This window comes from Electrona antarctica (assembly GCF_951216825.1).
Source record: "Electrona antarctica genome assembly, chromosome: 5".
NCBI classification, from domain to species: domain Eukaryota; kingdom Metazoa; phylum Chordata; class Actinopteri; order Myctophiformes; family Myctophidae; genus Electrona; species Electrona antarctica.
This window is the reverse complement of record NC_136810.1, coordinates 22,006,733-22,019,065: the sequence shown is the minus strand read 5'-3', so window position 1 is coordinate 22,019,065 and position 12,333 is coordinate 22,006,733. Positions and strand designations below refer to the sequence as shown.

General features: G+C 46.7%; 1 protein-coding gene across 1 annotated transcript in view; it reads right to left on the bottom strand.

The window, feature by feature from the left end:
- Positions 1-4,408: 4,408 nt before the first annotated feature.
- Positions 4,409-12,333, bottom strand: part of myo5c (myosin VC) — a gene marked incomplete at its 3' end in the record, with an annotated part of 72,006 nt that continues 64,081 nt past the window's right edge. The window contains exons 40-42 of the mRNA XM_079502241.1: positions 7,559-7,736; positions 4,897-4,977; positions 4,409-4,564 (exon numbers count right to left, since the gene is read on the bottom strand). Of these exons, the coding sequence (XP_079358367.1) occupies positions 4,409-4,564; positions 4,897-4,977; positions 7,559-7,736 (415 nt within the window). The remainder of the gene's footprint in view (positions 4,565-4,896; positions 4,978-7,558; positions 7,737-12,333) is intronic.

Here is a 12,333-nt window from a genome sequence, read left to right as displayed (position 1 = left end):
CCGACGGACAACACCGCCATACGCAACCGATTACAGTCGTAATTACAGATTACGGCGGCGGTGGCTCAGGGGTAGAGTAGAGGGGTAGAGTGGCTGGATGGTAAACGTGAGGTTGCCAGTTCGAACCCGGGCTCCCCCAGAGTTACTGTCGAAGTGTCCTTGAGCAAGACACTGAACCCCAAATTGCTCCCGATGTGCTAGTTGGTGCCTTGCATGGTTTCCGCTGCCATCGGTGTATGAATGTGTGTATGAATGGGTGAATGTAATGCACAATCTCTGTAAAGCGCCTTGGATAAAGGCGCTATATATAAATGCACCATTTACATTTACATTTTACAGTCCTTGCGCCCTCTGCTTGCGCAAGTAATGTAAACCTCATGTGCTGAGGCCATGTAGGCATGCACCTCATGGCCTACTTGCACACAAGTAGGCCATGTATGTTTCATGAAAACTATAGTCTTCAAGTATGTTGTATGATCGCCATGTTTTTGTTCTTGCTTATAATGTAAGTCACTCTGGATTAAGAGCGTCTGCTAAATGCCTAAATTGTAAATTGTATGTACAGTACTAGTTACGTCATCAAGAACGGTGGTCCCCTATTGGCCGACAGACCACACCGACATACGCAGCCGATCACAGTAATAGGCTACTTGCGTGCTCTGCTTGCACAAGTAATAAAATATCTCTCATGGCGAAACATTTTCTCAGATGGACTTGGTCCGTGTTGACAAACAGGGACGTGCACACGTAGACATCAAAGGGGGCTTCAGCCCCTGCCCTTTTACCCGGCTTTAACTGCCCTTTCCAGACCACGAATGCAGCATTTACTACATGGTGAAAGAAATGCAAATGCCACTCCTCTCCTTTCCATGCCATGCCGAAAGGCAGCATTCAGGAGAATTGCTTTTTTCCCGCCCGAAGTCTCCTGAACTTGAACGCAGCATTTTGCGTTGAACAAATTTGTTTAGAAATCCATGTCGTATACACCGCATCTCCACTAGCTAAAGAGTGCTGGGTTGCGCCCCCGAAAATAGCTGATCTACAAGATCTCGCGTTGAGAACTTGTAGATATGCTATTTTCACTATTTTTATCCAAAAGTGCCCTCTTACGGGATTTCAGCCCCTGCCTTTCTGACACTCTGATGTTTAAACAACATTTAGGAAACGACAAACGAACCTATATAAAAGCAACTAACTATACACTTTAGAAACAATAAAAAAACGTAACCTGCAACTATAGGCCTACCAGATATTTACAAGCAACTTTACAGCGAAAAAGAAGCCCGAAGTCACTTGTAACGAGCAGACATGGCAACCCTGCTGGAGGCTGATGAGGATGATTCACAACACCAGCTGATGCGAATGTCCTGACGTCACAGACGGGGAGGAGCCGGATTGGATGATGAAGGATGCTCCGTCTGAAAAACCTCCAATGGTGGAAAAAAGTACATTCAGTTTTACTCAAGTAAAATTATCGATACTGCAAATGAAGAAATACTGAGTCTGTTAAAATGTCCGGAATTCCAAATTCACTTCTCGTACAAAAGTATTGGTATACAAATGTAGCCTACTTAAAAGTATAAAAGTAGCCTATAATAATAATGATGAAATGAGATAGCAGAGCTTGTAGAGCTGCTGTTTAAACATAAAAAAATCACACCTGTGTGAAGTGAGGGGCGCTCTTATCATCTTACAACACCGAGGAGGGAATACTTAGGTGATGTAATGATGATGTAAAACAAATGGTGTCAAAACAACAAACATTTAATTATCTTTATTGTTAATAGGATTTAATGTTTTGTGTTAGTGACTAAACAAACATTAATTTCTCTTCGTTGTCAATGGCGTTTTGAAAACAAACTGCAGAGCAACAAGCAGAAAGTTCAAATTGTGCAGAGGGTGCAGGCAGGTCACCAATGGAGACAGCTGGCTGGAAGGGCTGCATGGATGCTGGGCAGGCTGGACAGCCGAGAGCTGGGCAGCCGAGAGCTGGGCAGCCGAGAGCTGGGAACTTGAGAAGGCTGGGCAGCGGAGAGCTGGGCAGCCCAGCTGGGCACCAGCTGGGCAGGCTGGGCAGCGGAGAGCCCTGGATCCTTCAGCAGCTGGGAGCGTCCCCTTGCCCCGTTCCCCCTGAAGATATAGCTAAACGAGACCCATAACATACGGATCTAGGGCCGAAGTTGTACCAGCATAGGCCAGCTCAGGGAAAGCGAGTTCAACAGGGCCGGGAGCTGGACCGACAGGCTGGCGGCCTACTAACCCAAGCCTGATTGACTGGTGAACATGATGAGCAGGCTGGAAAACAGGCTGGGAAACATTCTGGAAAACAGGCTGATGAGCAGGCTGGGAAACAGGCTGGGAAACATGCTGGAAAACAGGCTGGGAAGCAGGCTGGAAAACAGGCTGGGAAGCAGGCTGGAAAACAGGCTGGAAAACAGGCTGGAAAACAGGCTGGGAAGCAGGCTGGAAAGCAGGCTGGAAAACGTGCTGGAAAACATGCTGGAAAACAGGCTGGAAAACAGGCTGGGAAGCAGGCTAGGAAGCAGGCTGGAAAACAGACTAGAAAGCAGGCTAAAAAGCAGGCTGGAAAGTGTGTTGAAGAGGAGCAGACTTAGGAGGGCGGCCAACATTATATTCCCACCTGGTCTTTGCCACTATAGTCTGGAAAAATCAGGGTCAGTTTTCCAATAAATGACAATACAAGGGAATTAAGAAACACTGGGTCCTCGTAAAAATCTTCCCTATAGTGACGTTGCAAACTTGTAGATCTGCTATTTTCAGTATGCAACCCAAGTGTAAAATCAGCCATTTACAACACCATCAAGACACCGCCAAAAACAAAATGTCGACAAAATCAGCTGTCGACTAAAATCTCAGTTGACTAAAACTAGGCTAAAACTAAAACCTTCTAAAACTAAAACTAAAACTAAATGAAATTGTATTCAAAAAGACTATGACTAAAACTACATTAAAAATGTGTTAATCAACACTGCATGGTCAACAGTGGGTCAATTTATGACACTTTTGTCCTTTATATGTTTTGTTTCCAACATGTATTTTTATTATCATTATTATTTTAAAACAACAAAACAAAGCAAACAAAAAAAGCAAAACATTCCCTAAAAAGCAAAACATTTAGAATGCATTAAACACATAATTCAATGATCCCCCCCCCCCCCCCCCCCCCCCAGACAAACCAAAGAAAATCTATAAATTAGAAAACAGTTTAAAGAACGTGTGCATTTGTGCAATGGCTTTTTGGCTTTTTGAAACGGAAAGATGTTCTCCGCTACATCACAGACAGATGGAAAGCTATAGTGGCTTATTTCTTTTTTTTTTTTTTTTTTTGGCTTTCGCCTTTATTTTATTATTTTTTTATGGAGGGACAGACAGTAGGCTGACAGGAAATGGGGAGAGAGATGATGGGGGGGAAGAAATGCAGTGAAGGCCGTTGGGATCGGGAGTCGAACCCGCGGCACACTGCCAGACTGGATTACCAGCCAAGATACCTGGACCACTGAGCCATGACTACGGCCCATGAGGCCATAGTGGCTTATTGATTTCGTCGACTAAAACTAAGACGAAAAATGTTCGTCAACTACCTTTGTTCACTGACAAAAAACTAAATGGAAACTAAATAAAAACTAAGCTATGATGACTAAAACTAAGACTAAATATACTGACAATTTCGTCAAGAAATAATAACTAGACTTAAATGTTAGGAAGGGACTATAGTGACTAGTTACATTTTCAATCAATCAATCAATCAATCAATCAATCAAATATCAGGCATAATAAACTGAACCTGTGAAGTACTTATTTATGGCCCTTTTCCACCGGGGTTGAACCGGTTTGGATATTGCTTCCCGCCTAATATTGAACCAGTTCAGAGTGTTTCCACTGAAGATGGATTGGTTCAGAACCCTAACAGTTGGTTAGACCAGTCTATTAATTTGTACACTCTCAGAGTTACAGACCCATAAGGGTCCATTTGGTTCCCAACTATCATTTAGCTGGGGACCCCCTGGAACTCCCTCAAGGACCCCTGGGACTATGGGGACCACTGCCCATAAGGTGCCAAGAATGTAGAACGGTAGTTACGGAACCAGTTCTAAAAGTAGTTCCTTGTGCGTGGTCCAAAAGAACCATCATTCAATCTGCAGCAGAAGCAGCCGCTCCCGTGGTTGAGCGGGCGGTTCGAATCCCGGGTGAGGAACCTCAGCCTCAGGCTGGTGGTACAGGGACCTGCAGCGGGCGGCTCTAGTGACTGGGCCGGTTCAAATCCCGGGTGGCTGGTAGGCTACAGACAGAAGACCTGCAGCAGCTCCAGTGGATGAGCGGGCGGTTCAAACCGGAGGTGGCTGGTGGTACAGGGACCTGCAGTGGCTCTAGTGGGTGAGCGGGCGGTTCAAACCCGGGTCAGGAAGCCCAGGCTCAGACTGGTGGGGACCTGCAGCAGCTCCAGTGGCTGAGCGGACGGACAGAAAGGGAAGGTGACCTGGAAGCGGTACCGGGCGTCCAACATGAGCTGTGGGGATCGATCGTCCTGGTCCTGAAGCAGCGACTGGAAGACACCACGACAACGTGCACACACACACACACACACACACACACACACCCACACACACACACCCACACACACACCAGAGAAGGTTTTTATTAACCCTAGAACACTAAACACGGATAATTATATATTTTGTAATTGTCATAATGTTGCTGATGTCTGAGGTACGTTGGTCTTTCAGTACCTCCACGATGCTCAGTGACATCACAGAAGGTATAGGTTTGTTTCCCTGCCCGCGCCACTCCCCTGTTTTATTCTACAGGCAGGTGTTCGGGTTAAAGGTCGAATTCCGCACAAGACGTTTTCTTACCTTAAAACAACAGCTCGCTCACCTGTACTTTGCGCACAAAGGATGGAGCCACCCTCTTCTCAAAGTCATCAATGGGCGTGTAGGAGTTCAAAATCTTCACAATCTGCGAATACAATGCCTCTTTTATAAAAGTCAGATTTGCACAGAAAAAAATGTTTACTCAGAGACACAGTGATGTAAATAGGTTTTCAATGTAATGAGTCCCGGGATGCAGGGATGGTCTTTTAGATGAGTCCCAGGGACATTTTATGAGTCCCACTTCAACAATGTTAGGAGTCATATTACAAATTGCAGCATTTTAACTCCCGTTTCATTTTATATGGTTATAATTATAATGTGGTTATATTCATGTAGAAAACAGAAGAAGAAATTATTATTATAACTAAAGCTAGCAAAATAAACTAGAATAAAAAACAGTACAGTAGTGCATCCCATGGATGCAGAGGTCGTTGTTTTATTGCGTCCCTTAACTATAAACTGAGTTTTGGGATGCAAAATGCAGCCTATTTTAATCGCTGGAGACATAAGAGCAGTTTATTCTCAAAACGTTTGAATTGCAATCAGAATCGGTACAACATTATCATTGTTTTACAGCAGTGGTTTTCAACCCTTTTCATGTCAAGGTCCATTATTTATTCAGCATTTGAGCCATGGACCTAGCCTGACAGTCTGATTTCTCATTTCGTTTCACTTCATTATTCAGACTGAAAGCCCTCCCCACGGCAGCAGTTTCTGGGATGGGCGTTGTCAAAGCGGCAGCCTTCAGTGATTGGTTCATACCAACCAATCAGAATAGTAGGAAAGCAGATGACGTTGATTGTCAATCATGAGGCTATGGCTAACTCGTTTGCCAACGAGTGCTACTAAAATATGTCATTTCCGTAAAGAACCTATTTATCATGCCGATTTAATAGCCAGATTGATACGGTCGTGAGTCACCGCAGTGGGGGCAGCCATGTTTGTTGTCTGACGCTGTCGAGTGACGGGGCTGATGGCCAATCAGCTGCTGTGATCTGATTTCTGAACGACACTAACGCCGCCGTAGGCAGAGACTCCAGACCTGAATCGCCAGAACATATTTTCTTAATGGGCGTGGCTAGCGATTCAGGGCTGGAGCCAGGCTACCATGGACCACCATTTGATGACATTTAGCCTCTCAGACCCCAAACTAAAGAATGTTGTTGTCGTTGGATAATGTTGTTGTCTTTGTCCACAAGTCCATGCTGTATTGAAGTTGATACGATTATAGGAGAGATAACAGGCAAACGATCAAAATAACCATTCTTCTACATTCTCTAATTATGTAGACTTCTTGTAAATTAAGCAATGCAGATGTTTAACAAGAATTTAACTCTTGAGAGCGTAACATGAAACCAAATGGATGGGTCCATTTGTACACCCTCAGAGTTAAATTAACATAGATTTTACAATATAAATTGGGGTCCCACCGTCCCAGAGATAGAAATGCCATTGGGGGTCTGTAATAATAATAATAATGAATTGCATTTATAGCGCTTTTCTATGCACTACGTGCCTACTCAAAGCGCTTACAATGATTCATTCATTCATACATTGGGAGGTGAAGCGGCGAACAGTCGACTCCAGCATCCTCACTTCCCACATTCACACACCAATGGTGGCGAGCTCACACCGACCAACTCATTGGAGGCAATGTAGGGTTCAGTGTCTTGCCCATGGACACTTTGACATGTAGACAGGAGGAGCCGGGATTCGAACTGCCGACCCAATCATTGGACGACCTGCTCTACCTCCTGAGCCACAGCCGCCCCTGTAGACTAATCTGCATGTCAAACTGGGGGTCTTTGAAATAAAATGGGTTGAGGATCACTGCTAGAGCCGTAAAAATCACTCCTTGGAATATATTTTCAAATAGGGGTCCGCGGGGCTAATTAGTGTCAATTTGGGGGTCCTTGACGTGAAAAGGTTTGGGAACCACTGCTTTAAGAGGCAATAGGACAATGACCATTCACACCTAGTGTCATCCCTAATCAGTGGGATTGGGCCCATGTTGTGAGTGCTTATAGGCAGGAAGTGACAGTCTGCATTCAGATTTGAATTGTGTGAACTTGAACTTGACCGTAGCCAACATTGTTCCACCTCCCCTTTCCCCTGTTCTTAGTATTGTTAAAACGTATGGGAAATAAAATATGAATTTTAATTGCAAGTAAAGAAGAGTCTGCTGATATTCGCACTGCTAGTACAAACGTGTTACCTTACCTGCACAGGGTTGAGCTTGGGAGCATGTTTATATTATTTTATTTTACATTTAATTTAACCCATTTAGACCTGAGGACGATTCTACAAATGCCTTCTAAATCCTGACAGTTTTCTGAAAAACCTCATGTCATTCTCAAACATTTTCATGTCAAGGACCCCCAAGATTATATGTAATTGGCTACCGACCCCCATCTGAAAATATGTTGTTCCAGGGACCCCCCCAGAAGCAAAAATTTGAGTTAAAAACGTTCGCTGTGAAAGAATATATATTCAAAGATTTGCACTACATTTTCACGATTTTTCAAAAATAGCAGACCTACCAATAGCTAAATTATAACATAATGCTTAAAACACCAATTCCCACCGCAAAATGGGTTAACGCGTCACCTGAACAGGGCATGAGCATGTTTATATTATTTTATTTCACATTTAACTTAACGCGTCACCTGAACAGGGTTGAGCTCGGTGCACGTCTCTACGATCTCCTTGGCGTCGTCGTCGGTACATTTGCTGACCTGCAGCAGCCACGCGGCCTGAGACAGCGGCTTCAACGTGTCCATCATGGTGCCGGAGCTCTGGAGCTCCTTGTCCTTCAGCCACTCCTCCAGGTAGCTGATGTTACACCTGAAACACAGCAGAGAAAATAACCTTCACGGGGGCACGGTGGAACACTTGGTAGTGCTGTCGCCTCACAGCTAGAAGGTCTTGGGTTTGATCCCCACTGGGGTGATGGCGGCGTGTTCCCTCCTCTGCGTCATCAGTACCCATACTTGGCGAAAGGGCCTATAAAATAGCTCAAGGCTGTATTGCTGATTACTTAGCTTAGGACCCCCGCAGTGGTGTCCGGTTAGAACTTAAACCAGGATGCTTTGACTTCTGCCTTCTCCCTGAAGCCGACCCTCTATATATTCTCCGACCAGGCTTGTCACGATGACTAAGCCAGTTAGGTCTGTCCATATATGGTTCTACCATATCTATCTGATATCAACACTAGGTCGGCTCGGGCCCAAATATAGGGATTGTCATACTAGACATGTCATATGTCATATAGCCCAACGTCCTAGTCAGAGTCTTCGTTACAGCCACCCCAGATTTCACGTTGAAATCTATACCGCATCCAGAAGACTCAGACAATTTTCCTTTCTTTCGGCTACGTTCTGACAGGCCAGGCCTGGTAGTTATCCAGCAAGGGAAGCTCTCGAAGATGTTAATCTCTCTCCATTAGTCTGCTGACGATCTGTGTATGCTCACAATCCAAGCTATTTGGCGATCAATGCTCCCTCAATATTATTGACTTGGTTTGGCTGTACGGCAGGAGATACCTCGGAAGATACAGCCACCCCGTGCAAAACTTGAAGATCTCTCATGATTCTGATAATTTAGGCATTATCAGAATTATACGCAACTTCTTCAGGTTGACCCCTCAATCCGACTTGGCAACTGTGTGTAACAAAATGGTTCGCCCTGAACCATCATCCAGAACTGCATATACTTCCATTACTTTGCCACAATTGCAAATTAGAACTTTGCACACCTTTAACATGACATTTCTCCCTTTAGGCGGTGGATAGCCTACATGCAAGGACTCTCCTGCTATAGTCAAGATTGCTGGCTGCGGTAATTCCTCTTGTAAATCCTGTCCCGTCTCGATCTTAGGTGTCCTAGGGTTCCGCAAATGTTCATCTGCTCTCCGGTTCAACCGGGTCCGGCTCCTATTAATACTGTGAAAAGCCAGAGGGTGCCTTCCACCACAGTTCACTCCTAGTCTGTAGTTTACAGTTTCTTGCCTGATGACGACGTCCATTGCTGATAACACAGCTTCATCTGTCATATCAAATCTCGTTTCGCCATTAAACTCGTTTGAACCTGCCGCATACCCCAAGATGGTGTGTGCCGCTATTACAGTACTGACAATGCGGCTTCTTGCCGTCTTGCTGGTTACTTGGTGTACGATCGGCAGAATTGGGTGCTACTACCGTACCATGCATGATGACTGTTCGTCTCCGGTTATGCTCATGGTCATTTCTGCGAGAGTGGCCGTCCAGCCTCCTTGCTGGACTACTTCGGTCCCTATGAACCTGGACTTCTGGTCTGTCAGCTTGCACTTTCATCTCGATATCCTATCGGTGAACGAAGCCTCTGCCGTCCTCCGACTGCTCCAACATCTATGGGAGGGTTGATATAGCTCCGATGCCCTTGCATCATCATGCTGTCCAGACAATGCTCTCATGATATCCACCAGAGCCTTCTGGCCCTAATGACATATAAAGCTCTAGGTGAAAGCCTTCGTTACACTCTGCCACCCCCAGATTTCCCATGGAAATCTGTACCATATCTAGAAGGCTTGAACAGTAGACCCCTCAGGCCACCCCAATACAAGCATACGGAGGCTTGAACCTCAAGCGTCAGTCATTCAGACCACCCCATTGAGGGCGTCCAGGCGTCCCGCTTTCTTCCTTTGATGTTACGGTGGGTCATACAAACCTCAAGATCAAATCACATGCCACCCATTAAGGGCGTTCCCTGTCAATGGGTCAGAGTCAGCCAATCCATGCAGTTCCAGTTTGAAGTAACGCCCTCTTGACCGTATCAAAGGTGGTCCACAGCTTCGGACCCAGGCTTCTACAACACCACGCCATCACTTCAACCCTGGCGTCTACAACACGACGCCATCACTTCGACCCTGGCGTCTACAACACGACGCCATCACTTCAACCCTGGCGTCTACAAGACCATGCCACCACTTCGACCCTGGCGTCTACAACACCACGCCACCACTTCGACCCTGGCGTCTACAACACGACGCCATCACTTAAATCCTGGCTACTTTCAGGGAGGTGATCATATCCAGTGCTCTCTCTCTCTCTCTCTCTCTCCTGCACATCACCAGTACTCTGCACATCACCAGTGCTCTCTCTCCTGCACCTCACCAGTGCTCTCTCTCCTGCACATCACCAGTGCTCTCTCTCCTGCACATCACCAGTGCTCTGCACATCACCAGTGCTCTCTCTTTCCTGCACATCACCAGTGCTCTCTGACTCTAAGTGCCGGGGAGGTCTCACGGCTCAGAGATTCTGGCATCCAGATTCTGGTAACAGGGTGGGTCTCACAGCTTCGAGATGCTGCTGCTCACCTGCGGAGCAGCCAGGACCGCCAGAGCGTTCATGCTCTGGCGGCAACAGAGTGGGTCTCACAGCTTCGAGACCCTGCTGCTCACCTAAGGAGCAGCCAGGACCGCCAGAGCGTTCATGCTCTGGCGGCAACAGAGTGCATCTCACCGCTTCGAGATGCTGCTGCTCACCTGCGGAGCAGCCAGGACCGCCAGAGCGTTCATGCTCTGGCGGCAACAGAGTGGGTCTCACAGCTTCGAGACCCTGCTGCTCACCTAAGGAGCAGCCAGGACCGCCAGAGCGTTCATGCTCTGGCGGCAACAGAGTGCATCTCACCGCTTCGAGATGCTGCTGCTCACCTGCGGAGAAGCCAGGACCGCCAGAGCGTTCATGCTCTGGCGGCAACAGAGTGGGTCTCACAGCTTCGAGACCCTGCTGCTCACCTAAGGAGCAGCCAGGACCGCCAGAGCGTTCATGCTCTGGCGGCAACAGAGTGCATCTCACCGCTTCGAGATGCTGCTGCTCACCTGCGGAGCAGCCAGGACTGCCAGAGTGTTCAGACTCTGGCAGCGACTGGGTTACCATCAGGTTAGAATCTTGCCACTGAGTCAGGGGTTACTCAAGGTATATGGGTTGTAAAGCCAGATACCTTGGTTCGTATGTGTCTGGAAGACTTCAGCATCCCGTTACTGCGGTAAGCCCTAATCCGGCTCGAAGGACCATATAAAATAGCTCAAGGCTGTATTGCTGATTACTTAGCTTAGGACCCCCGCAGTGGTGTCCGGTTAGAACTTAAACCAGGATGCTTTGACTTCTGCCTTCTCCCTGAAGCCGACCCTCTATATATTCTCCGACCAGGCTTGTCACGATGACTAAGCCAGTTAGGTCTGTCCATATATGGTTCTACCATATCTATCTGATATCAACACTAGGTCGGCTCGGGCCCAAATATAGGGATTGTCATACTAGACATGTCATATGTCATATAGCCCAACGTCCTAGTCAGAGTCTTCGTTACAGGCCTTTCTGTGTGGAGTTTGCATGTTCTCCCCGTGTCCCCTAGGGTAGGTACCCTCACAAAAACATGCAGTAATCCTGGTCTCTAAACTGCCTCCCCCTGGCCAGCCGGGGCGCCTGATGGAGGGGAAAGGAATTGGTTGGAATAACGTGTTCCTTCCACGCGCTACGTCCAACCAGGGAGACTCCCCCCTGTCAGGTGAAAAGAAGCAGCTTGGACTCCTCATGCATGGAAGGGCGCATGAGGTTAGTCCGCTGGAGGTTGCGCGATGGCAGGCTCTCAGTCAAATCTGGTCACATGTGGTCTCACTTTTCCTGGACTACAAAGTCACCCACCTCCATGCAGCCTCCCCCCTCTCCACAAGGAGGGGAAGTGCACTAAAGCATTATGGGCATTGTAGGAATTCAGAAATCCAGTCAAACCCTAGTCAAACACACAGTCTTATCCTGGCCATAGGTTAAACCCTAGTCAAACACACCGTCTTATCCTGGCCATAGGGTCAAACCCTAGTCAAACACACCGTCTTATCCTGGCCATAGGGTCAAACCCTAGTCAAACACACCGTCTTATCCTGGCCATAGGGTCAAACCCTAGTCAAACACACCGTCTTATCCTGGCCATAGGCTGCACATTTCAAACTGTGCAACTGTCATCTACATCAGTGGTTCCCAAAGTGGGGTCCCCAGGGGTCCTTGAGGGAGTTCCAGGGGGTACCCAGCTAAATAATAGTTTGGAACCAAATGGACCCTTATGGGTCTGTAACTCTGAGAGTGTACGAATGTTCCATTTTGTACACTCTCAGAGTTAAATTAACATTGATTTTACAATATAAATTGGGGGTCCAAGAGATAGAATTGCCATTAAATGGGGTCCGTAGACTATATGCATGTCAAACTGGAGGTCCTTGAAATGAAACGGGTTGAGAATCACTGCTAGAGCCGTAAAAAAATCTTCTCTTATGTGGGGGGTCAAAATGGCCAAAATGTATAGGGTTGAAGTGGTTAATGTATGTTTTCTAATCAAAATTAAAATCGCCAAAGTAACTAGTAACAAAAGTTTTGATAATGATTGTAGTGAAGTAAAAGTATACAAA